Source organism: Arachis ipaensis, chromosome B08 (assembly GCF_000816755.2).
Source record: "Arachis ipaensis cultivar K30076 chromosome B08, Araip1.1, whole genome shotgun sequence".
Classification (NCBI taxonomy): domain Eukaryota; kingdom Viridiplantae; phylum Streptophyta; class Magnoliopsida; order Fabales; family Fabaceae; genus Arachis; species Arachis ipaensis.
The window spans coordinates 107,912,285-107,938,601 of NC_029792.2; the positions used below are offsets into that span (position 1 = coordinate 107,912,285).

Below are 26,317 nucleotides of genomic sequence, written 5' to 3' on the forward strand. Positions count from 1 at the left end.
CGCTGCTCCGTCTTAGGGTTCCAATTCTGCTTCTGTTTCTAATTTTATTAATCACATTATTTTTTATTCTGATTTTATTATTCTGATTCTGATTTTGTTAATTGTTAATCATATTGTTTCCAATTCTGATTCTGTTTTTGATTTTGTTAATCCATAGTTCTTCTGTTTCTTATGCTTCTGATTCTGCTTTCTGCTTCTGCTTTTACTTCTACTTCTGTTTTTGATTCTGCTTCTATTTCTGTTTTCAATTATGCTTCTGCTTCTATTTTTGTTTCTGATTTTTTTTTAATGTTTATTATATTGTTTCTGCTTCATTGTTATTATTGTTGAAGAGGAAGAAAAAGAAAAGATATTGTTGTAATGAAAAAAAAAGAATAGAAACTGAGTATTTTGTTAAAGAAGGAGAATGATATTGTGGTTTGAAAGAGGATTTTAAAATCAAGTTAAATCTTAGGGATAATTTTGTATGCAAAAAAAGATTGAGAACGAAAAAAATTTCAACCTATACCTTAAGGAAAAAAATCGTACTTAATCCTAACGAAAAACTATGTAATAATGTGAAGATCAATTATATAATTTTAATTGAGTAATTTTTATTAAGTATATATTTTTTAAGTGTTTTAACGGCAGGTTAACGATTGATTAGGAAAGAGAATGTAAATAGGGGAACATTTTATGTACTACTTTTATATAATTTTTTATTCTTATATTGAAAGTGATTAATAAGAAGTAATAAAATAATAAAACATTTGTATTTCACACTACAAAATAAAGATATAAAAAACAATGCGCACAAAAAATATATAAATATTAATTTCTGACGGAAATATTAGCAGTAAATGTGCATTAAGCCCGTTAACGTAAATTTTTTTTTTTTTTCGTGATTCCATTAACGGCAAATGACTAAGTATATTACCCACTTTACACCCCAACAATAGCGAAGAAAACAAACCTCTTTCTCTCCTTTCCTTTGCGCCATCTTTGGGGTATCACTGCACTTAACCGACTGAGAGAGTATATATTAGGTTCCCTGCTACCTTCTTTCTTTCTTTCTTCTCTCTTCTATCTTGGTATTCTCTCGCTACCTGTGAGAGATTTTCCATGACTGCGCCAAAATTTTCCCACACTTTCCCGAGAAAAATCCGATACTGCCTCTCTTCGCCATACTCTACCCTGGTTCTGAGTTCTTCCCGCAGATTTCGATAAGCCCCGATAAAGAGTTTGTTAGGGTTTTGAGAACATCGCAATTTTGGTTCATATATATAGGGAGAGAAAGAGAGACTAAGACTCACTCTCTTCGTTAGGGTTTTCTTTTTGTTCGGGGATTGGAGATGGGGAGCGTTGATCGGGATGGGGATCGTGCTTTCAAGGCGAATTTCACCGCCGATGGTGCGGCGAAGCTGAAGGAGAGTGTGAAGGAGAAGCTTAAGGAGTTCATGGGGGAGTACACTGATGACACTCTAGTGGTACGACCTAATTCGACACCGTTTCTGAATAATGTGGTGTGCGTTTTCCGGATATTTTGTATTTGGAAGCGAAGTCCAAGTGTAATTTCAAATGTTCTGCATTTGGTAACTGATGTGTTGGATGCTTTGGTTTTCTCTTTGATGAGTCAAGTGCGTCAGTTTCTGAATATTCTGATGTGGAATGAGTTCAGTTGGATGAATTGGAGAAGGGTTTCTATTGAAATTCCCTGTAAAATGTGCATATAAGGTTTAGAATTCTATGAATTTAGTAGTAGAAATATAAATTTTAATTAGAGGCCACTTCTGGTAATAGAATTGAAGGCTATCTGTCCTCTGATTGAACGCCTGTTGCAGGTTCTAATGCATACTAATTTCTTTTGTGCTGCTGCTAGTTTTTGACTTTGTTATTATTGGGTGGAACTGTGTTGCACATGCTGCATATGTAGGCTGCTTCTGATATGTGGCAGGTGTATTCATATGCACATATAGCATGACTCTGCAATTATACACGGTAAATATGCAGTGTTGAAACATGATGCTAGAGTTCTAGTTTGAAAATTATTGACAACTTTGTGAAAGTTTACCTTTGGCATGGATAGAAGACTTATGATGAATAAGAAGGTTTAGTATATGAGCAATGTTTATTTTAGGGAATCATTTCTGAAAAAAGGTTCTCGAGAGTCAAGGCTTGCACCTGGTGGAATTTGGGGAATGGGAACTGTTGATGTACTGAGCCTAACCGTACAAGCAGAGAGGCTGTCTTGAGCATTTAAATCTGTGTCCTATAGTTTATAAGTAACAACTTTAAACAATCACCTTCTGTGCTAATACTTCAAATTTCAGAGGAATATTCAACTTAAGCACTAGTTTGTGTAAGTTTTTCCTTCTAGAATGTACTGAAATGCCTGCATGCAAGGATAGGCTGTGGGTTTATCTAGTGTCCAAATCTTGGTGATAGTACTTGATTTTTGTTTAGTTTTCCTGATTAGTGGTCATTACCTTCCAGATTGAAGATTGTAGTGGTCATTACCTTGCATGGATAGTCAGGGTCAACCTGATTTAGAACCATTATTTGGATGTTTGTTTGTGTTCCTGTCAGTTTTCCATATTATAAGAAGGCTGGATAGTTGTTTGGAGATGACATGAAACTGTGTAATGAGATAACGGTTATAATGTAAGCTGGACAGTGAATGTTTTGCAATGTAATACCAACAAGAGCAAATAATAGTTTTAATAGAGGTGAGAATGTTAAGCTGGATGTGTGAACATGTAGGGGAAGATAAGATTAGAAACATAAGTAGTTGAGATCAAGGTATAGTAGCACCAGATGATAGATGAGGAGACGAGTGAAACTTACCTAAGGTGGTTTTCTTCATGTCAGTAAAAGACAAATGGAGCCACCACTTAGAAAAGCATATGAAAAATGGAAATTGGAAGACAGTGAGATTAAATATGGTAGAGGAAGACCAGGATGTTTTATTTTATATTTTTGGGAGAATCCATTAAAAATAATTTATTTCAAATGGATTTTGGTATTGGTTTTTATTAGACCATCACCTAGTGGGATAAGACATAATTTTTGTTATTGTATAGAGGCTGACTTGCTGAATTATAATGTGTAATTCAGATTGAATGTCTTCAACTGTTTCTTCCATATATTTATTTTTGGCCAATGTTTTGGTTATATGTAATCCACATATGATTGTTAGTTTGTTACTATTATAATTATTAGTAGTAGTTGAATGATAAGAATGGTTTCCTTTATTTATTTACTTATTCTCTTTAAATTTTATTATATAAGTAGTATAATGTTGTAATTGGAGTTATTAACTAGTGAGTAAAGACAAATGAATATGAAGTTATAAATATTTCATCAAAGTCATTTGATTTTATCGAGTAAACTAAAGTTCTTATGCAATGGCAGGAATATGTTATCGTGTTATTGAGGAATGGAAGGAAGAAAGATGAAGCAAGGAATGAGTTAAATGTTTTTTTGGGGGATGACAGTGATTCTTTTGTATCTTGGTAATTTGAGTTCCGTCTCCAATTTGATTGATAAGTTTTAAGATTATTTAATTTAAACCAGTATGGTATTTACACCCCATTATTCTTTGTATATGTATTCATTATGGTAACAGGTTGTGGGATCATCTAGAGTTGCATTTAGGCTCATATGTACAACCAAAAGAATTGCTGAATGAGGCTTCTAAGAAAAAGCTCACATCAGAGGTCCAATCTGAAGAGTTGGAAAGAGGGAAGTCTGATAAGTTATCTAGAAGTCGGCATAACAAAGATTGGAAAGGATTGGTCAGGGGTGAAGCAGAACCACCTCCCATTCGCAGCTGTGTTGTTGACACTACCCATGTGGAGGATAAATCACAATCTAGGATACATCGTGGTGAAAGGTCACTGTCTCCTAAATCTCCAGTTCAGAAGAAAAGGGGCCGAGCTGATGAACCTCAGTGGACAAAGGTTTGAGCTGCTATAGTAATTTTCATGATTGCTCGATATGTTTGCAAATTGCATATATAAATTGCATTCAATTTTGAGCCCTGAATTTTTATCTGCATTCTTGTATCATGGATTCTTATGCCTCTTTCCATTACCTAGTAAGTGTAAGGAAATCCCTATGCAGATAAAATTACTAGTAGTGTATGCTATTTTCCTTGTTACCATTATTTTTTCCCCTACGTTTTGGTATTATATTTTGATGTATTGATATAGCTTCATAATGGTTGCCTTACTACCATCGTGATTAAAACTCCACTCTGAATGACGTGTTGTAATTTACACATCATGCAAAGATGAAGAATAAATGTAAGATATTAAATTAGGGAGATATTTAGGCACACTAAATAGGAGGATTGTATCATTTCTCTTCTTGTAAACAAGAGTATCTCTTGATCCTTTGCTTTCAAACATCTGACAAAGTAACCTTGACAGAGAGATGCAGGATCCCAAATGAATATTGCTGCTCCTCGACGGCTGCTTCAGTTTGCTGTGCGAGATGCTGTTGCCACTTCTAGGCCTTCCAGTTTGGGCTCATCAGTAGAACCATCATTGAAACGACTTCGTTCTGTTGTTTCGACATCAATTGGCGAGACATCATTGGTGGAACGTCCCCAGCGGATACAGTCTGCGTCCAAGGTTGCAAATCCAATGGCGCCAGTACTTAAAGCTGTGGCAGATGCTGCAAAAGACGTGATAAAATACAGATCCTCTCGTAGTGTATTCGATCGACTAGGTCGTGGGATGGATCCATCAGATGACAACAATCCACCAGAAGATAATTATCAAAATCAGGAGCATGACCAATCACTATTTCTTCGAACTTCTGATTACATTGGACAGTCAAATGAGACTATGGTGGAACGTGAAACTGGTTTTCCTTATGATTCAACTTCGGATAATGAAGGGTTTGATGATGTTAATGTTATGGGTCATAGGGTGACTGGAGCTTCTCGGAACAGGGGCAATGATTCATTGATGTTGCAGTATAGTGTAGCCAAAAATGCGGAAGATGGCTTGCGCCTAAAATGCAATAGAGAGCAGGAGCAAATTTCTGGTGCACCTAACACTTCACATAAGATTGTGAATATATCTGTTAATGTAAATACGTGGAAGCCACCGCACTATCATGAACCAAGGGAGGTTAAAGAAATAGATGGTTATAATACCATGGACAGTAAAATAGGAGCTCCCAGAACTGGCTTGCGACTAGTGAAGGAAAATGCTAGCACTCTGAAAACTAGTAATGGAATTGTGGGTTGCTCACACATACATGCATAGACTTCTCTGTTAATCAATTAACATTATGCTTAAAGCTTTCAATTTGAGATCATTTTCATTGATATTATGTGATTTAACAGGTAAATGCTGCTCCTGATGTTCAGAAAGAATCCAACAAGGCACAATTTTCTTCAGGTATGTTCTAAACTTTGATGGAACAATTCTTGCTTCCAAGTGGAATGAAATAATTTTGCTTGAAGGCTACTGAAGTGTGATACAATTGCTTTATATGATATGATACATAAAAACAATTTTAATAAATTGTAAAATGTAAAATAACGGTGGAACATGATACATCAAATAAAACATTATATTTATATATCCGACTGAAACATTTATAATATAACATCGAAGACATATGCCTTATCCTACTAGGTGGAGTCAGAGTCAGCTACATAGTTCAAATGATGCCATACTGCAATGTAACACATCAAATGATCCAAATCTTTATAATGAAATCTTCCTTTGCTTTGCTTTTGTACTAGGAAACTCTTGTACCAATCTTGTATTACTGTTCTCATCCTAATGAAATTCTTTTTATTCCAAAAAATGACCCAAATCTATTTATAATTTATGATACTCTTAAGAAAACATTTATAATAATTATAATTTTTTAAGATTTTAGATATGACAATTGGTCTCATCCCCATGTAAATAGAAAGAAAACCTCATCTTGTAGTTCAAAATATTGGTTACAAAGAAAAGAACTCTTAAGGTGGTAATATTTGGTGCATATATTTATATATGTATACATTATGTATATGTGACCCAAACAAAGTATTTATGCATTAAAGAGTATGATTGATTGCATATTGTGTTTGTAGGTTTGAGTGCTTCTGGTCGTCCTTCAGAAGATGCTGATTCCAGAACCATTTTCATTAGCAATGTAATAACTCTGAACTCTTATTTTCTTGGTGGAGGAGAGGAAGCTTTTGTGAGAGGTGGGATTTATTTTTGTTTCTGAAATTTCCTTTTGTTGATTATCACAGGTTCATTTTGCTGCCACCAAAGATGGTTTGTCCCGTCATTTTAATAAATTCGGGGAGGTGTTAAAAGTGGTTATACTTACTGATGCAGCAACAGGGCAGCCAAAAGGGTAAGATGTTTCAAGTTTGTGTGGCACATTTGGATATCAAATGTTCAGTATAACTACACTTTGTACTTTATATTGATTCCCCATTACTTGAGCAGGGCTGCTTATGTTGAGTTCATGCGTAAAGAAGCGGCAGAGAGTGCATTATCTCTCGATGGCACTTCTTACTTGTCCCGGATTCTCAAGGTATTGAAACAGCTTGATAATGTATTCATCTGATTCATAGGGCTTTCCCCCCTCGTGAAATCTACTTTGCTCCAGGCATTTTTCTCCTTTTAATTCCTTTCCATTTTAGAGATGAAAAATGCTATAGCAACTATTAATATACTTGGGTACATGTACTTAGATTTTAGACAGTGAACTTGGTTAGTTTTATAACTTAGTATCTCGTCCTGGTCATTTTTAGTTATTACCTTGGGTTTGATACTTGCATTGTTAGATAATACTAAACGTGTTTGGATGAAGTAACTTTGTGGCCTAATGTGGAAGTACGCGTCAATTAATGTATGCAAATGTTGTAGCTTTTAAGCTTAAGACAATGTTGCTTAATTACTGTGTTTGTTACTACCCATTTGCAGGTGGTTAAGAAAAGTGCTGCACCCCAAGAACCATCTTTAACCATGACATGGCCACGTGTTGTTAGGGGATCTCCATTTCCTGCTGCTAGGTTTTCCAGACTTCCTTTTGCAAGAGGCATTCCTGGTGCATTTAGAGCTCGGCCTCCGGCTAAACTGGGTGCTCGGAGCTTGCAGTGGAAGCGAGACGCTGGTGGTCAATCTGACAATGGTACATCTAGTAGTGGCAATACATCTCAACCTGCGAGTCGGGGTCTCACCTATGTCAGAACAGAGTCAAAGCCGCAAAGCAACTTGGGTACTACTACTTAATTTGATTCTTAAGATGGCGAGATATTGGTTGCACCGGAGTGTCTTAAATGTCTAGTCAAAAACAATAAAAAAAATTGATAGAAAAATATTAAAAGGTAATGGGACCGCTGGCTTAATTTTTGGAAGTTTGTTACATGGAGGATATTTAGATATCTAGATCCCCAAGTAGGTGGAGATGAAGTTAAATAATGTCTCTATTTTCGTCTGGCTGTTGAAGCGGCATAAGTGGTGGGCATTGATTTTTAATTGGAATGAACAATGAAGATATGAGGAATTGAGGATGTCACGAATTGTATTAGATTTGTCCGTACAGTTGGAGTGTCTTCGTAGGTTGGACCCCGTCATGATCCTCTTTTTGTTTGGTGACAATCTATTCAACTGCTTATTTTTGAAGGGATATTGATGAAAAAGGAAAAGAAGAAAAGAAAAGGAAAAAAATAAAAAAGAAAAACGGAAGTGTGGGAAAAAGATTAAAAACAAAAGTTGAGAATTTCATTGATGTGCTCCATTCAACTTCATTGTTTATATAGTTAAATATTTTGTTCGTGCTGTAATCTAAAATTATGTACTTCTGCTGGTGATACTTTTTTAAGTAAATATACTTTTTTTTAAACAGAAAGAAATTAAATCTTTAGTATTTTCTTTTGGTGCTAATGTAAATATTTTAATATTTTCTATCTTAAAGTTGACATTTAGCTTTAGAAAATTTTTTTTCATCAATTTCTGAATTGAACGAAAACATTTAAAGTTTTGACTTCTATCTTATTTTTGCATCAAATAATCTAGAATCTCTTTTCATTCGGATTTTTCAACTTCATCAAATAATCCTGAACCTCTTGATCCGGATATTTCAACTTCATTGAATGGTAGGAAGTTAAAGTTGAGCTGAAAGTAAATGACTAAAATGATATTACAAAATTGATATTGCTGATAAAAACAACTTACTAATGAGTAAAATTTTTTAAAGAATGAAAAACGCAATAAAAATAATGTGTTAAATATATGTCTTCAAGAAGAAATTTAGAGATTGAAATCTGATGAATTTTATAAATATGATTTAAGAAATGAGACTATAATCTTTAGACTTTGGTAATTTTAAGTAATTGTTTTTTTGCATTTTTTAATCAAATATATAAGTTGTTCACCGCTTTAAAAAAAAAAACATTTTTGTTATTTTCGTTATATTTTTTTTTTTGTGACTTAAAAGAAAATAAACAAAAACTAAGAAAGAAAAAAAATAAGAAACTGCTTAAGAAAGGCAGTCTCGCTGAATACTACTCTCAAACTCCTTCCAGGGCAATGGAAGCTCCACTTGGGGAGAAATAGTCCTCATTGCAGTCTTTGCCATGATGTCTGCTACTGTATTTGCATCTCTCAAGATCAACCGAAGATCAGCACGCCATTTCCAAGTTTAGGATATCCCAAGCTTGACATATACTCTTCCAAACATAAGATCCACTTCCTCGAGACCGACTAAAATAATCATCCTTAGAAGAATGGTATTTCTTCGTCAACAGTTGAACCCATAGCTTGTTGGGATTGTGAAAAAGTTGCCAAATTAGTTTTCCAAGAAGAGCAATATTGGCACAAAAAGGATCTCTAATTCCCAGACCTCCAAACTTCTTAGGAGTGACCAACACTTTCCAGTTAACTAGATTCAGGCCTCTACCATCAGCTTGACCCTTCCATAGAAAGTTTCGCATCATGGATTCTATCTTATTAGTTACCCCTTTAGGGAAGAGAGATACTTGCATGCGATAAGTAGGAATCGCAGTCACTACCGAGTTGAGCAAACAGAGTCTGCCTGCCTTATTAAGCAATCTTCCTTTCCAGCTGGCTAGCCTTCCCCGAATCTTGTCCAAAACATCGTTGAAAGTTGCGCGTGTCACCCGAGAGTGATTAAGGTTCACCCCTAAATACTTGCCCAAGTTCTGAACGAATCTGATGGAGGAGACTCCAGTGAAAATCTCTTTTCTTGTCGCTGAAACATTCCTGGAGCATAGCGCTTTAGATTTTTCCATATTAACCTTCATCCCAGAGGCTCTGCAGCAATTTTCCAAAGCTACCATTACAGTTTGAACTTGCTGTTTTTCAGCTTTACAGAAAAGAAGCAAATCATCGGCAAACATCAAATGAGAAATTCTTGGACCCCCTCTAGAAACCGCAACTGGCTTCCACACGCCCTTATCAACTTGCTGATTAATAGAACAGGACAATCTCTCCATACACAACACAAACAGATACGGTGATATAGGATCTCCTTGCCTAAGACCCCTGCTCGGAGTAAAGTTATTTAATCTATCCCCATTCCAGAGGATAGACAGTGAGGAAGCAGTGACACAACGCATAATCAGATTGACTGTCGGAGGAGGAAAGCCAAAACTCACCAGGGTTTGTTTCAGAAATCCCCAATCCACTCTATCGTACGCTTTCTTCAAATCAATCTTAAAGGCCAGGGTGCCTTTCTTTGACTTTGTCTTCTTCATGAAATGGAGAACCTCTTGTGCTACAATGATGTTGTCTGGGGTTCCTCTCCCCGGGATAAACCCTCCTTGAAGGGGCCCAATAATCTCTTTGAGATGGGGACGAAGTCTATTGACCAGGACCTTCGTTATAACTTTGTAAACCACATTACAGAGACTGATAGGTCAGAAATCCTTCATGGAAATCGAGTTTTCTACCTTTGGAATAAGAACCACAAGAGTTTCCATCATCCTTGGATCCATATCCAAACCAGAGAACGCATGACGAACCATAGTCCAAACATCAATACCAACAATCTTCCAGTATTCTTTAAAGAAGAAAGCCTGAAACCCATCAGGGCCCGGCGCCTTAAAAGAATGCATACTGAAAACAACCGACTTAACTTCTTCCAGAGTAACTGGCGCTGTGAGGGTACAACAGGCTTCATCATTCAGGGAAGGTAGTGGCACATCACCAAGACAACCTAAGTCTACATCCTCCGACTGGCAGAATAGGCGTTTATAGAGGGTGATAACCAAGTCTTTCCCAGAACATTTTCAAGTGTTGAAAAGGACAGTGAGTTTCAACCACAATAAAAATTACAGGTTTAAATTTCCTAACCAGCTCTTTACAATTCACCCGGGCTAACTTATTAGAAGCACCCCTAATATTCCAAGCTATTATATTTAAACTATCCATAATATAAATTATAAAAATATAAAACAAGGAAATCAAAGTGCTTCACCAACCTCAAACCGAGGCTTGCCCAGCGGAAGTGACTCCCGTGACCTTCAGGTTTGCCGGATCTCCCTGGAATATCTCCTTAATCCCGCCTACCGACGCAGTAACAGCCGGCAATGCGCCTTCCTTCTCCAATGGAACCACCACGGTAACACCCTCCTTCACGGTTGCAGGAAGACATGACGATGCTTCCACCACCGTGCCTCCATTCTTCTCAACTGGCGAGCTCTGTAGGGACCCCAACCTTGGTCGTTTCCGGAGAGAGGACCCGCAAGGCACTGGGGTGTGTCGGGTTGAGGAGATCAACGTCTCACCAACACGGGAAGCGCTGTGTCCGACCTTGACTCGTGACCCGACCCTAGCACGATAGGAGCTTGATCCATTCGTGTGAGAGAAGTGAATGGTGCGCCTGATTACTCTACCCGAATCGATTCTGGATTGAATGCCTCTTTGGACCTTGTTAGATTGCTTCTGACCCAGCTTGGTTTTACCTTTCCTCACAACTTGCTCCCAGCCTGGTTCATCATGCATGCAAGCCTCCTCAACATTATTTCTTTCCAAATTATTAGCCTCCAAATCTTCTTGCAAATTCGATGCAGGATTCTCGCCAGTAACGCCACCTACCACATTAGGTTCTACTTCATTTGAATTGTGAATTTTGGTCTCAGGATGTAGCACTGCCTTTGTACCGTCCCGTGGCTTGGTGGCATCGGAATCAACATTCTTTCCTTCCCTAGAGTCTCTACCCAAGCACTGTGCCATATCGTGACCATAACGTGCACAAGAGTTACAAATTAAATTTAAACTTTCATACTCCACTACATGAGTTACGCCTTCCACAATGATATGCTTGATCACTGGCAGTCCTAAATTTATTTGAACACATACTCGGGCATATCGTCCTCTCTCAGCCAATTTAGTGGCTAAGTCCACTTTGATGGGAACTCCTATTGCAGAAGCAATACGCATCATGGCCTGTTCCTGATAGCACCAGATTGGGAGCCCCGAAATCCGAACCCATACAAGCGTAGACCCGAAGGATTGCTCACATGGCCGAAAATCTATATCCCACGGTTTTACAGCAACATAGTGCCCATCAATCAACCACGGACCACCAAGCATGACCTTCTCACGATCTTCACATGCATCGAATTTTACCATGAAGTACCCAAACCCCACATCAAGCAGATCAAAGCCACCTTTAATGCGCCAAACCATCCGAAGCTTGTGTGAAAGAGCTGTGTAACTATAATTTTTATCAAGAACCTTAATCACTAAAGCTTCTCGATAAGGCTCTACCAAACAAAGCTTGGCTTCTTCAGTGAAGTTTACACATGGAGGTTGGGAATCGCCCTGCTTGCCCACCACCGTGGCTATACTATCCCCAGATAGAGATCCTGCAAGTGCAAACGCCTTCGATTTCTCTGGACCAATGACTTTATCTCTAAAGGAGATCTTTGTAGGATTTGAAAAACCCCCTCGTGAAAAACCCTCCTTGGCACCGGATGCACCCCCACCCACACTCTCCCCCTTATCTCTTCCGACGGCATGGCCGCCATGCTCACTGTGTTTCGCCCTCAAACACTCGTTCCCGCTCTCTCCTTCTCTCATTCTCTCTGAGTACGGAGTACGTACTCTTTCTCTGCTAGGGTTTACTCTCACAAGGTTGTAGGGATGCTACGTAACTTTTTTTGTCATATTTTCGTCATATTTTTAATTCTTCTTGAAATATATTTGTCTTTTCTATTGTTTTAAGATTATTTTTGTCTCCAATATAAATTTTCAAATATTATTTTAATAGTTTGTCCTTAATGTGAAATAAGTATAAATAAAAATAGCACGAGTAAATAGATTTGTTTTCTTTAATAACTAAATGTGTAATAGTTGCATTCCTTGTTGAGTACTTTTTTTAGCAGAGAATTCTAAAATACCAAAAACTAGGAAGTATACATTGAAAAATGCATTTTTTTTATTGGAAAAATTATAAAAATGTGGATGATGATATGTATAAGGATGTAATGGATACTATTTGTTAATACTCTGACTCACAACTTAGTCAGGACTAAAATGAATAAAGCCCAATTAACACTCTACAAATATTGTTCCAAACTACACCATAGAGGTCGGACAGGGCGATATGGGCCTAGCCTTATTTACCTAAATAAGTAACTATCTCTCCTACTCATTTAGAAAGGAGATCTCAACAACCTCTCCAACAAAAAGGAGTAACGAACCCATCATCAAAGGTGGAACTACTCTAAAGGTAGCTATTAACTCTACATCTACACTTATAAACACCCTGATACTCTCAGGTATTCCTCGAACTCCAATCTACTAAAAATATGCCTAAAACCTTTGCTAACTTAAGTATCGAAATCTCTTGTAGGTACCACCCTCCATCTTCACCAAGACATCGAACGACGGCACCTCGGCACTCGAAGATGTCGCATACACCTGGTGCACGAATCCCCACACTTCGTACAACTGAACTAGCAAGTGCACTGGGTCGTCCAAGTAATACCTGAGCGAGTCAGGGTCGATCCCACGAAGATTGTGGTTTGAAGCAAGCTATGGTTATCTTGCAGATCTTAATCAGGCAGATAGAAGAGTTGTTGGATTTGTGAGATCTATGCTAGGTTGACCTGTTTACAATGATAAGAAGATGGTTAAGGCTTGGAGATACTTTGTCCTTCTGGATTAACTCTGGTCTTACTGTCTTCTTCAACTGTGAATGATTTCTTCTATGACAGGCTGCATGTGATTGACGCTGGTTTGAGAAGCCGCCAATACTCCTCCAGATCTGAACTCCAGGGTTAGTGCGGATCTATTCTGATTGAGGGTGAAGCTCCTGCAGTCCATTCTCCTTAATGATCCTACTCAAAACGCCATAGACAAGGTCGGATCTTCTGGATCAGAGAATGCTGCGCCTTTGGGTTCTAGCCTCTACCACAGAGACCCTAATCTCCCCATACTTCGGCTGAACTGGTGTCTCGAGAAGTCCCCAACGAAGTCGTGGATTAGCCGTCTAAGAGATGTATAATCAAGCTGGTGGTTCATCATTGTCCGATGAAAGACTCACTCTGAACCCATGTAGAATGTGATAACCTTATGCCAGTTCAACGCATTCATATTGATAAAGAACAAAGATACATCTTAGAATAGAGAATCAAACACGAATTGAGAAAGAACAGTAGTACTTTTATTAATCCATAAAACTCAGCAGGGCTCCTCCCCTCAACCTAAGAGGTTTAGAAACTCATACTGATAGAAAATACAATAGGAAAAATTAATATGGCAGATCTCCTTTTATGAGAGGTGTAAAAGTTCTTTAAATACTAAACTAATGACTAAGGATTACATAAGAAAGGGTAAAACAGTCTTTTAGTGCAAAAATCACTTCCGGAACCCACTTGTTGAGTGTTTGGGCTGAGCTTTGATGAGATCCATGTGCTAGGAGGCCTCTAGGGCGTTGAACACTGGCTAGGGGGTCCTCTTTGGGCGTTTGGACGCTGGTCTCCTCCTTTGCGCGCTGGACGCCTGGACTGGGGCAGGAGGCTGGCGTTGGATGCCAGTTTTGGGCCTTCAATTCTGAAGCAAAGTATAGACTATTATATATTGCTGGAAAGCTCTGGAAGTCATATTTCTATAGCCATTGAGAACGCTCCATTTGGACTTCTGTAACTCCAGAAAACCTCTTTTGAGTGCAAGGAGGTCAGATCCGGACAGCATCTGCAGTGCTTTCTCTGTCTCTGAATTAGACTTTTGCTCCAGCTCCTCGATTTCAGCCAGAAAATATCTGAAGTTGTACAAAAACACACAAACTCAAAGTAAAATAAAAAAATGTGAATTTTGCCCTAAAACCTATGAAAACTTAATAAAACTTAGACAAAACATGCTAAAACTTAAACAGTTGCTTGTCCCCAAGCAAGTAAAAACACAGTAGGATAAAAAGAAGAGTAAGATACAATAAATCTCAGAGTTTCCAATGAAGCTCAGTTTTAATTAGATGAGCGGGACTTAGTAGCTTTTTGCTTCCGAATAGTTTTGGCATCTCACTATCCATTGAAACTCAGAAGTGTTGGTCTCTTTAGGAACTTAGAATCCAGATGATATTATTGACTCTCCTAGTTTAGTTCTTTTTTATTCTTGAACACAGCTTTTTAGAGTCTTGGCCGTGACCCTAAGCACTTTATTTTCCATTATTACCACCAGATACATAAATGCCATAGACACTTTAACTGGGTGAACCCTTTTGGATTGTGATTCAGCTTTGCTAGAATCCTCAGATAGAGGTGTCCAGTGTTCTTAAGCACACTCTTTTTGCTTTGGACCACGACTTTAACTGCTCAGTCTCAAGATTTTCACTTGACACCTTCACACCACAAGCATATGGTTAGGGACAGCTTAGTTAAGCAGCTTAGGCTAGAATTTTATTCTTTATAGGCCCTCCTAACCATTGATGCTCAAAGCCTTGGATCCTTTTACCCTTGCCTTTTGGTTTAAAGGGTTATTGGCTTTTTCCTCTTGCCTTTTAGTTTAAAGAGCTATTGGCTTTTTCTGCTTTTTATTTTTTTTATTTTTTTCGCATGCATCTATTATTTTTATTATTTTTTTTGCAACATGCTTTTTCTTTTTCTTTTTGCTGCTTTTTCTTGCTTCAAGAATCAATTTTTGGATTTTTTCAGATTACCAATAATACTTTTCCTTTTTCATCATTCTTTCAAGAGCCAACATTCTTAATTTCAACTTCAAGTATGCACTGTTTATTTATACATTTAGAAAACTAAAGCAATGCCACCACATCAAAATAATTGAACTATTCTTTTTATAAAACTTGAAATTTATGTATCTCTCAATTATTTTCAATTAAAATTTTCTTTTTAAGCAAGGTGAGAGACATATGGAACATTTTACAACTTTAAGACATAAATGGAAATGATCATGCAATAAGAACAAGAGAATAGATAATATAACAGAAAACAGAAAAATAACAAAAGAAAAGGAGATAAAAGAGAACGAATCCACCTTTAATGGTGGCGGCTAGTACTCCTCCTTGAGGATCCAATGTAGTGCTTGATCTCTTCAATGTCACTCCCTTCTCTCTGTTGTTCTTCCCACATAGCCCTTTAGGAGTGGTAGAAGTCAAAAAGCAAAGCTTTTGCAACACCAAACTTAAGAGTTTTGCTCATCTTCGAGCAAATATGAACGATGGGGAAGAATAGGGTGGAAGAAGGTGGGGTAGATGGAGATTCTGTAGGACCTACTGGTCCTGAGAGGCTAGGAAATTCAAATTTTCTGCCCTCCGTATCGGCGTTGAATGCCCAGCTACTATACCATGGCTGGCGTTTAACGCCAGCTTTCCTCCCAGTTGTGGCGTTGAATGCCCAACCAGTGCTCCCTGCAGCAAGACACTCAATCCAGAGTGGTCTGTTTTCATTGCTGAACCTTTCTATTCTCTGTTCTGACTACTACACATGATCACAAACATTAAAAAGCAAGGGAAATCTCTAAAAATAAGCTAAAATAAACTCAAATGAAAATAAACAAAAGAAATAAGAACAGAAATACTTTACTCATGGTTGGGTTGCCTCCCAACAAGTGCTTCTTTAATGTCATTAGCTTGACACTCGATTGCTGACTTTCTTCCTCTTTTTTCAGTTGGTTAACAGAAATGACTCCATGGGAGAAGAGGAGGAGATTAGTGCCCTCAGATTTTTATTCCTCCTAACAAGCTTTCTTTTAGTGTGATGAGCTTGATTCTCCTTGCTTGTTAGGGTAGGGGTTGTATTATTTCTCCATCCCTTATGCATTTTTCTCTTGGAACCTTCCTCTTTGGTAGGTGATGACTGCCCAACACCAAACTTAAGTTTGATGTTTGGAGAAACTGTATGATTTTTCACCAGGGGAGGAGGCTCCAATATTGTACTCTGCATGGAAGTACCTCCTTTGTCAAGGGGTAGTGGAGGTTGAAGGACCTTGATAACCATGTAATCCTTCTGTAACCTCATCACTAATTCGCCTCTCTCAGCATCAGAGAGGTTTCTTCCAATAGATAGAGACCATTGCTCCACAACCTCAACAAAAGGAATATTGATTTGTATCTTTTCAGAGCCTTCCAAGGATTGTGAGTATTGCTCATCCTTGGTATCCTTTTGGGGCATCTGAGGGTGTGGTACTTCAGGCTTTCTTCCCATAAGAGGTGCGTGCAACAATGTGCTCCCAGCCTCTTCTTAAGTCTCTTCTTCATTTAGTTCCTCAACAGTGTGTACCATCTGAGGCTCAGCCTCCTTGGTACTAATGAGGGCCAGACACTCTTCTCTTATCTGTTCAGATAAGTGCTGTCTAGTTTGATTCAACTGTGCCTCTATAGTTCTATTAGAGGCTCGAGCTTCTTGCAGTATCTCTTGCAATTTCAACATTTGCTGTACAAGGGAGTGTAGTTGCTGAGCTAAAGACTCATTCTATTTTGGAGAGTTAGATTCAGTAGATATTTCCTTAACCTCTCCTTTCATAGAAGTCTCATCAAATGAGTACAGATGCTGATTAGTGGCAACTGTCTCAATAAGCTCGTGAGCCTCTTCAATAGTCTTTCTCATATGTATGGAACCACCATCAGAGTGGTCCAGAGATATTTTAGCCATGTCTAAAAGTTCATAGTAGAAGACGTCTAACTGTACCCATTCTGAAAATAATTCAGTGGGACATTTTCTTAGCATCCTTCTATACCTTTCCCAGGCATCATGAAGAGATTCATTATCTCCTTGTTTGAAGTCTTGGATGTCCAGTCTCAGCTGGGTCATCTTTCTTGGAGGAAAGTATTGATTTAAAAACTTGTCTACTAACTGTTTCCAAGTTTTCAAGCTAGCTTTAGGCTGGTTATCCAACCACCTCTTTGCTTGGTCCTTTACAGCAAAAGGAAAGAGTAATAATCTGTAGACATCTTAGTCTACTCCCTCATTGTGTACTGTGTCAGCAATCTTTAAGAAATCTGCTAGGAACTCTGTAGGTTCTTCCTGTAGAAGTCCAGAATACTGGCAGTTTTGCTGCACTAAAGTAATGAGTTGAGGGTTTAGTTCAAAGCTACTTGCTCTGATGTGAGGTATGCTAATACTTCTTCCATAGAAGTCAGCAGTGGGGTTTGTATAGGACCCCAGAGTTCTTCTGAACTCTTCATTCCCATTTGGATTCATGATGAAGAAAGGTAGGAGAAGAAGAAGAATTAAGGAACAAGATGTAAATTATGATTAAAATATTTTTGTGTTTATTTTATTTATTAATTAAATTCGAAAATAAAGGTTAAGTAATTAAAAATAATTGAAAATTAATTAATGAATTCGAAAAAGAAGAGAGAGAAAGAGAAGAAGAAATTTCAAAAATTAGAAGAGAGAGGAATTAGTTGGGAAGTTCTGAAAAAGAAGAGAAAACAAGTAACTAATTAAGAAAGATTTGAAAACAAGATAAGATAGAAGATTAGAAAAGATTTGAATTTGAAAATATTTGAAAAGGTCAACAAGATAAGATAAGAATTGAAAAGATTTGAAAAAGATTTAATTTAAAATTTAAAAGAAGACAGAAAATATTTTAAATTAAAGATAAGATAAAGTAGGTAAGAAAGATAAGATAAGGAAGTTAAGAAAGGATAAGTTTTAAATTAAAAAGATTTGAAATCAAAATCAAAAAGTTAGTTTTAATTTAAAAAGATTTGAAATTTAAATTTTAAAAGAAAGATAAGATAAGAAAGAATCAAATTTTAAAAGAAAAGATTTGAAAAGAAGTTGGAGAAGATAAGATTTGAAATTTGAATTTTGAAATTGAAACAAGATAAGATAAAGGTTTGAAAAAGATTTGATTTTTGAAAAGATTTGATTTTGAAATTTAAAATTTGAATTTTGAAATAAGATAAGATTTTTGAATTTTAAGGAAAGATAAAAAGATAAGATAAGATTTTGAAAAAGATATGATTTTTGAAAAGATTTGAAATTAAGATAAGATAAGATAGTGATTTTGAAATTAGAATTTGAAATTTTCTTTATAATTTTCAAAAATATTTTTAAAATAAAGATAGAAAAGATATTTTTTTATTTTTTTGAATTAATGAAGAGAGAGAAAAACAACCAAAAGATACCAAACTTAAAATTTTTAGATTTAAGACACTAAATTTTTGAAAATTGAAAGGAAAAATAATAAAAGACACCAAACTTAAAACTTTTAAGATCAAAACAAGAAGAAAAATAAGAACACTTTGAAGATCAAGAAGAATACCAAGAACAAAACTCAAAGAATTCAAAGAAAACAAGAACACGCAAAGGACACAAAACTTAAAAATTTTGGAAACCAAAGACACAATTTTCAAAAATTTTAAAATAAAAACACTAAAAGACATCAAACTTAAAAAAATTTTGAAATTAAAGACAATTTTCAAAATTTTGACAAAGAAAAACACTAAAAGATACCAAACTTAAAATTTTTAGGATCAAAGATTCAAATTTTTTGAAAATAAGCAAGAAAACACAAAGAGACACCAAACTTAAAATTTTTGAAATCAAACAAGAAAAATAACCAAGAATAATTCGAATATGAGGAAAGAAAAACCAAGAACAGGTTAAAAGAAATAAAAACCAAACTGACCAAGGGACATCAAACTTAAAGATTGACACAAGACTCAAACAAAAGACAAAGATTACTAAAGAAAAGAAAAGATTTTGAAAAATTTTTGAAAAAGAAAACATGAAATAAGTAAGACTCAAAAGTAAGAAAATAAAAAGAAAATACATAGCAAAAAACAGAAAAGGTTTTGAAAATTTTTAGAAGAAAGACTCAAGAAATTCGAAAATTCACAAGAACAAAAACAAAAGACTCAAACCAAAAACAAAGATTAAACAAAGAAAAGAAAAAAAATTTTAAAAATGTTTTTGATTTTTTTTTCGAAAATAAAGAAGAAGAAAATAAAAATAAAAGACTCAACAAAATTAAAGACAATACCTTATCTAAGGAACACGATAATCCGTCAGTTGTCCAAACTCGAATAATCCCCGGCAACGGCGCCAAAAATTTGGTGCACGAATCCCCGTACTTCGTACAACTGAACCAGCAAGTGCACTGGGTCGTCCAAGTAATACCTGAGCGAGTCAGGGTCGATCCCACGAGAATTGTGGTTTGAAGCAAGCTATGGTTATCTTGCAGATCTTAGTCAGGCGGATAGAAGAGTTGTTGGATTTGTGAGATCTAAACTAGGTTGACCTGTTTACAATGATAAGAAGATAATTAAGGCTTGGAGATACTTTGTCCTTCTGGATTAACTCTGGTCTTACTGTCTTCTTCAATTGTGAATGATTTCTTCTATGGCAGGTTGTATGTAATTGACGCTGGTTTGAGCAACCGCTAATACTCCTCCAGATCTGAACCCCAGGGTTAGTGCGGATCCATTCTGATTGAGGGTGAAGCTCCTGCAGTCCATTCTCCTTAATGATCCTACCCAAAATGCCACAGACAAGGTTGGATCTTCCAGATAAGAGAATGTTGCGCCTTTGGGTTCTAGCCTCTACCACAGAGACCCTAATCTCCCCATACTTCGGCTGAACTGGTGTCTCGAGAAGTCCCCAACGAAGTCGTGGATTAGCCGTCTAAGAGATGTATAATCAAGCTAGTGATTCATCATTGTTCGATGAAAGACTCACTCTGAACCCATGTAGAATGTGATAACCTTATGCCAGTTCAATGCATTCATATTGATGAAGAACGAAGATACATCTTAGAATAGAGAATCAAACACGAATTGAGAAAGAACAGTAGTACTTTTACTAATCCATAAAACTCAGCATGGCTCCTCCCCTTAACCTAAGAGGTTTAGAAACTCATACTGATAGTAAATACAATAGGAAAAAGTAATATGGCAGATCTCCTTTTATGAGAGGAGTAAAAGTTCTTTAAATACTAAACTAATGACTAAGGATTACATAAGAAAAGGTAAAACAGTCTTTTAGTGCTAAAATCCACTTCCGGGGCCTACTTGGTGAGTGTTTGGGCTGAGATTTGATGAGATCCACGTGCTAGAAGACCTCTAGGGCGTTGAATGCTGGCTAGAAGGTCCTGTTTGGGCGTTTGGACGCTGGTCTCCTTCTTTTGGCGCTGGACGCTTGGACTGGGGCAGGAGGCTGGCGTTGGACGCCAGTTTTGGACCTTCAATTCTGAATCAAAGTATAGACTATTATACATTGCTGGAAAGATCTAGAAGTCAGATTTCCATAGCCGTTGAGAACGCTCCATTTGGACTTCTTTAGCTCCAGAAAACCTCTTTCGAGTGCAAGGAGGTCAGATCCGAACAACATCTGCAGTGCTTACTCTGTCTCTGAATCAGACTTATGCTCCAGCTCCTTAATTTCAGCCAGAAAATACCTAAAATTGTACAAAAACACACAAACTCAAAGTAGAATCCAAAAATGTGAATTTTGCATTAAAACCTATGAAAACTTAATAAAACTTAGACAAAACATGCTAAAAACTATATGAAAATGATGCCAAAAAGCGTATAAAATATCCGCTCATCAACACCCCAATAGGAGTTTGGGATTTGCGTTAAGTCCCAAATCATAGTTTCAGGTAACCCTCTGAACATTGGCATCGTTGCTAAGGACATGGTAATCGACGTTGTATATTCGCGGATGACCTTTCAGAAGATGGACATACAGCTTCTGACTTAGAAGCCTATGAGGAAGAACAACCTAACGACGATCGCCCACTTGTCATACCTCCCCGACTCGACATGGGGAAGAGTGTTGCTAGAGATACACAACTTGTAAGTCAAGGAGGACAAAGAATAAGCTCGGAAGTCCATCAATCAGGGGGATTGGGAGAAAGAGATCCTACTGAGCTCATGAGACTGGTTCATAACCATCAAGGTCGGTTAGAACAGCTTGAGAATGAGTTAGAATGACAACGCTAATTGGAACGAGCTCAATAAAGGGAGATACAATGACAAAGAGAACTGGAGGAGAAACTCGAGATGCTGGAAACCGACATTAAAGGCAGGAAAGCCCAAGCTGATAGAGAAGAAATGCCTTAGGGGCGAAGATCCATTCATAGAAGAAATCATGCCGGCTCAAGTTTTTAGAAATTTTAATAGCTCGGACATGGATCTCTATGTTGGAACGACCGATCCAAGGCATCATCTAAGTAATTTCAAAAGTCGCATGTACTTGGTGGATGTGTTGGATGTAACTCACTGTAAAGCTTTCCTGATTACGTTAACCAAGGCGACAATGAAGTAGTTCGATAGTTTATCGCCCAAGTCAGTCACCTGCATCGACGATTTGGTGAGAAGTTTTCTTACCCGGTTCTCCATTCAGAAAGACAAGATCAAGCATGCTATAAGTGTCTTGGAAAAGGAAAAAGAGATAAACAAAAAAGAAGAGTACAACTCAGAAAGGCCTCGAAGATACCATTCTTATACACCACTACGAGTCTCCCTTGTCGACGTGTACAGAGAAATCTGTCACACTGAAAAGATACCCCCTCCTAGACATATTAAAGGCAAGAAAGGTAGAAATTGGTCAGAATATTTTTAATAGAATAAAATATATGGCCATTTCAGCAACGATTGCTATGATTTAAAAAATATCATTGAACAATTGGCCATAGAAAGCCGGGTGGATAGGTATCTTGCTGTGGATGATTATAGCAAAAGAAAAAGAGATGAAGACCAAGAAAAGTGAGACCGACCCCCAAGAACTTCTGAAAGGCATGTCCACATGATCGTTGGAGGATTCGCTGGAGTGGGGATAACAAAATCTTCCTAGAAGAGGCACCTAACAGAAGTGTACCAGGTCGGCAAAGATGCTGAAATACTCGACCTACCCACAATTGTTTTCACCAAAGAAGACGCACCAGGAGTGATGCATGGGCATGATGACCCAGTAGTAATCACAATGATCCTCGTCAACGCAATCCTCCACAGAACCTTAATAGATCAAGAAAGCTCAGCAGATATCCTATTCAAACTAGCTTTTGCGGAAAAAGATATGAGAGAATATCTATATACCTTTTTTGTTTGGGAAACATTAAACCGATTTACGGTAGTAGTTTCAACTTTCTATCTTTGCATGAAATTTTCTACACCCGAAGGAATAGCAACCGTAAGGGGAGATCAAAAACTAGCAAGGAGGTGTTATAACGAAAGGCTGAACTTACGAGGAAGTGCCAAAGAAAAAGAAGTCAACACCATAGAACTCAGAAGAGTCCAAGTTCGGGAGGAATTGAGACCCTAACCTGATGGAAAGATTGAAGAAGTCCAGATCGGGGATGAGATCAGAAAGACAACAAACGTAGGGGCCAATCTAGGAGAGTAGCTAAAGCAAGAACTTGTTAAACTCCTACAAAAAAAATTCCGATCTCTTTTCCTAGAAAGCCTCTGACATGCCTGGAATTCATCTCGATCTCATGAGTCACAAGCTCGCCGTTTACCCGGGCTGATGACCTGTACAACAGAAGTGGTGAAAACTCAACCCCGAAAGAGCCGAAGTTGTAGAAGAACAAGTATATGCGCTGTTAGAAATTGGGTTCATAAGGGAATTAAAATACCCATTATGGCTCGGTAATGTGGTACTCTTGAAGAAACAGAATGGAAAATGGAGGATGTCCATCGACTATACCTGTAAGAAATGAGATTAATTAACTGTTCAATTAAATAATTAAATATGATTTTTGGACTCAGTAGATTTTTCTGAGTAAGAAAATGTAATTTTCTGTGAAAAATTGAGTAAAACCGCAAACCGACAGCTGAATCGGTTGAACCAGATTAAGTCTGTCTAGTATTGTGCGAGAATAATTAAAAACAGTAGAAAACCTCAGAAAAATATTAGAAATTGAAAATTGGACATTAATTTTAAAGTTTTGGCCCAAAGTTGGGCCAAACGGGCCAAGAACACTAACGGGTTGGACTGAGCCCAAGTTGGGCCCAAACCCAACATATATAAGTTCATTAAATGAGCCCATTCAGCACACCACATACACAAACACACCAAAGCACAGGTGTAAGTTGAAAGTGAAGAGGAGAGAAGAGTTACTATTCACTCTCTTCTTCAATCCACCATAACTTGAGCTACGGGGCTCCGATCGCCGCACTGTTTATGGCCACGCGATCATCGTGGAGATCTCTACAAAACCCACCCAAGAAACTGGTAAGAAAATCACGAAATCTCTCTCAATTCTTCCTTTCAAAAGTTCAAAATTTTAGGGTTTTGTATTGAGTGAAATTTTATGATTTTGGGTGTTTAGATACACTCTAGCACTTGATTACTATTGGATTTTGCTTCCAAAACTATTGGGCAAGGTAAGAGTGTCTGTGAATTTTGGGTAAGATGAACCCTAGGTTGATTGGTTATGGATTATGTGTATTTATAACTTGAAGTTGTGATTATTGGCTTTTACTTGGAGCTTGGAGTTGAATTGATGGCTTAGTTGTGGTTGGAAGCTTGAATTGCACGCAATTTGGGTTTTAGTGCATATTGAAAATTGGCCAAGGTATGATTTCGATTTCCTCTATGTATAATATATAATATTTCTAGACACTTAGGCTAGTGACCCATAGGATAGGATTGAATTAAATTAGTTTTTGGAACTGTTGTATGATGATGTATGATGATTTGATGATTTGGGTTGTTTTGATGAATTGTAATGTTGATGTCGATAATATGGTATTGAAGATTGAGATTGAGATTGATTGTGATGATTGTTGGTAATGGTGAAATGATAATTGATTAATGGGTTGGTTGAGAAATGAATATAGTGTTATGTAATTGATAATTGGGATTGATGATTGCATAAGGTAAAGTGGTGAATTGAGGTATGAAAAGTGTGAGATCTGATGTGTTTTGGAGTTTGATGAGATGGTGGTTTGGTTTTGGTTGGGAAATTGGAAGGTTAAGAACTTGTAAATTTTTGGTAAAAATGAGTTTTGGGCTAACTTTGACGGATCATAACTTGAGCCTCAAATCTTAAGATTGCATGAAACTTGTTTTAAATTAAAGATGGCTTTGAGAGCTTTACATTGATATAAAGTTTGTAGAAAATGGATTTTTGTAGAGAAAGTTATAATCATTAAAAGTTTGGTGTCAAAATCTGAATTCTGTGATGTTGCAGAATTTTATGATTTCTGGTTTGTGTGCGGACGCACACTACTGTGCATGCGCTCTGATCAGTGGCAAATTTTAACTTGTGCGTATCCACAACCCTGTGCGCATGCATACCCTGTGTATTTTTGAAACTATGCGCACGCACACTCTTGTGTGCACGCACACATGGCGATGTAGCTGCTGTTGGGAGCGCTAGCACGCTCTGTGCGTACAGACACCCAACGAAGTATTGCAAGCTATGCGCACGCACAGCCTTGTGTGCACGCACACGTTGGAAGGTGTATTCTGTTGAGGGCGTTCGCACGCATTGTGCGAGCGAACAGAATTGGAAAATTTTACGCCTGTGCATACGCACTCCTCTATGCGTACGCACACATCTTGAAAATCCTCTTGGGCGTGCGCACGCACACCCCTGTGCATACGCACACTGCCCTGTTTTTCAATAAAATCTTGTTTTTAACTGTTTCACCTTCTCGGCGAGCTTGTAAACTTCTGTGACACCTATCTAAGACTTTTTGGCTTGTTTTTGGATGTTAAAACATAGAGAAGGTGTTGGGTAGAATTATTTCGGTATTCCCGGTAAAAGTTAGAGAACGGAGGCTTAGGTTTCTGGTGTACTGAGAATGGGTTTGGGTGAGTGAGAAGGAAGAATAGTATGTTGGGGGTTACTGACAATGAATTGAGAAAGTGTTGAACTAATGAGTTCGGGGTGAGTGGTGTAAGTGGTTAACTAACAAGCTCAGAATGAAATGATTTTTGAAAACCACTGAATTACTATTTTATGCTGAGAATTATGAGACGCTATGCGCCTGACAGGGACGGTGGTTAATCCCGCCTGTCGAGGTCGCGGCGGTGGCATAAGGACGGTGGTTAATCCCGCTTACGTTGAGATGTAAGGTCTGTGGCAAGAGTATCCTGCTCGCATCCCTTCGGATCACTAGAGTGTGCAGGCACAAAATCCTAGACGGTGTTCCGAGCACCATATCTCTGGGTAGGGCTGCACACGGATCGGATCGGATCGGATCGAATATAACCTAAAATTCTATCCGATCCGCACTGTACTCATCAAATCGGATCAGATACGATATTCACGGAATTTATTGTTGTAGATATGGTTAGTGATTGATAATGATTAGTGATCTTGTTGTATATTGAAGGTGAGTGTTGAGATTATTGATAACTCATGTGAATTATGATGAGTTGATAAATCATAAATGTTGAAATTGGTAAAGGTGGTGTGATAGATTGAAATTGAAAGGATATGGGATTGATTTTGATGTTCGGTAATGATTGAATTAGGATTGAAGAAAGTGTTGGTGGAGGATTGATTTTGGTATCACATGATTGAGATTTGATGGTTGGGGATGGTATAAAATGATAAAAAGGGTAGGTTATGATAGAAAATAGAGTTTGAAGTGGTTTTGGTTTGGTTTGGTTGGAAATGTTAGTAATGTTGAGGTTTTGGGAACTTTTGGTAAAAGTAAATTTTTGGTGAACTTTGCTTGATCATAACTTTTGTCTCGGTTTTCAAAATTTGATGAAATTTGTTTGGAATTAAAGATCTTAGAAAACCCTTTAAATTGATATAAAGTTTGTAAGATTTGGAATTTTGTAGAGGGAGTTATGATCATTCAAAGTTGGTGTTGAAAATCTGAAAATTTGCTAAGTTGCAGAATTTTATGATTTCTGATATGTGCGCACACACACCCCTGTACGGACGCACAACCCTGCAAAAAATTTGATCTGTGC

General features: G+C 37.4%; 1 protein-coding gene across 1 annotated transcript; it reads left to right on the forward strand.

The window, feature by feature from the left end:
- Nucleotides 933-7,818, forward strand: LOC107613233. Its single transcript, XM_016315132.2, has 9 exons — nt 933-1,466; nt 3,391-3,491; nt 3,605-3,938; nt 4,410-5,228; nt 5,336-5,390; nt 6,080-6,141; nt 6,245-6,351; nt 6,447-6,534; nt 6,927-7,818. The coding sequence occupies exons 1-9, from the start codon at nt 1,332-1,334 to the stop codon at nt 7,233-7,235; spliced, it is 2,010 nt and encodes a 669-aa protein (XP_016170618.1). The 5' UTR covers nt 933-1,331; the 3' UTR covers nt 7,236-7,818.

Bases quoted from the DNA above. Each gene is read 5' to 3' on its own strand.
- LOC107613233 (XM_016315132.2), top strand. From the start codon at position 1,332: ATGGGGAGCGTTGATCGGGATGGGGATCGTGCTTTCAAGGCGAATTTC. The intron at 3,939-4,409 runs GTTTGAGCTGCT...TAACCTTGACAG, and splicing joins ATGAACCTCAGTGGACAAAG to AGAGATGCAGGATCCCAAAT. The intron at 6,535-6,926 runs GTATTGAAACAG...ACCCATTTGCAG, and splicing joins ACTTGTCCCGGATTCTCAAG to GTGGTTAAGAAAAGTGCTGC.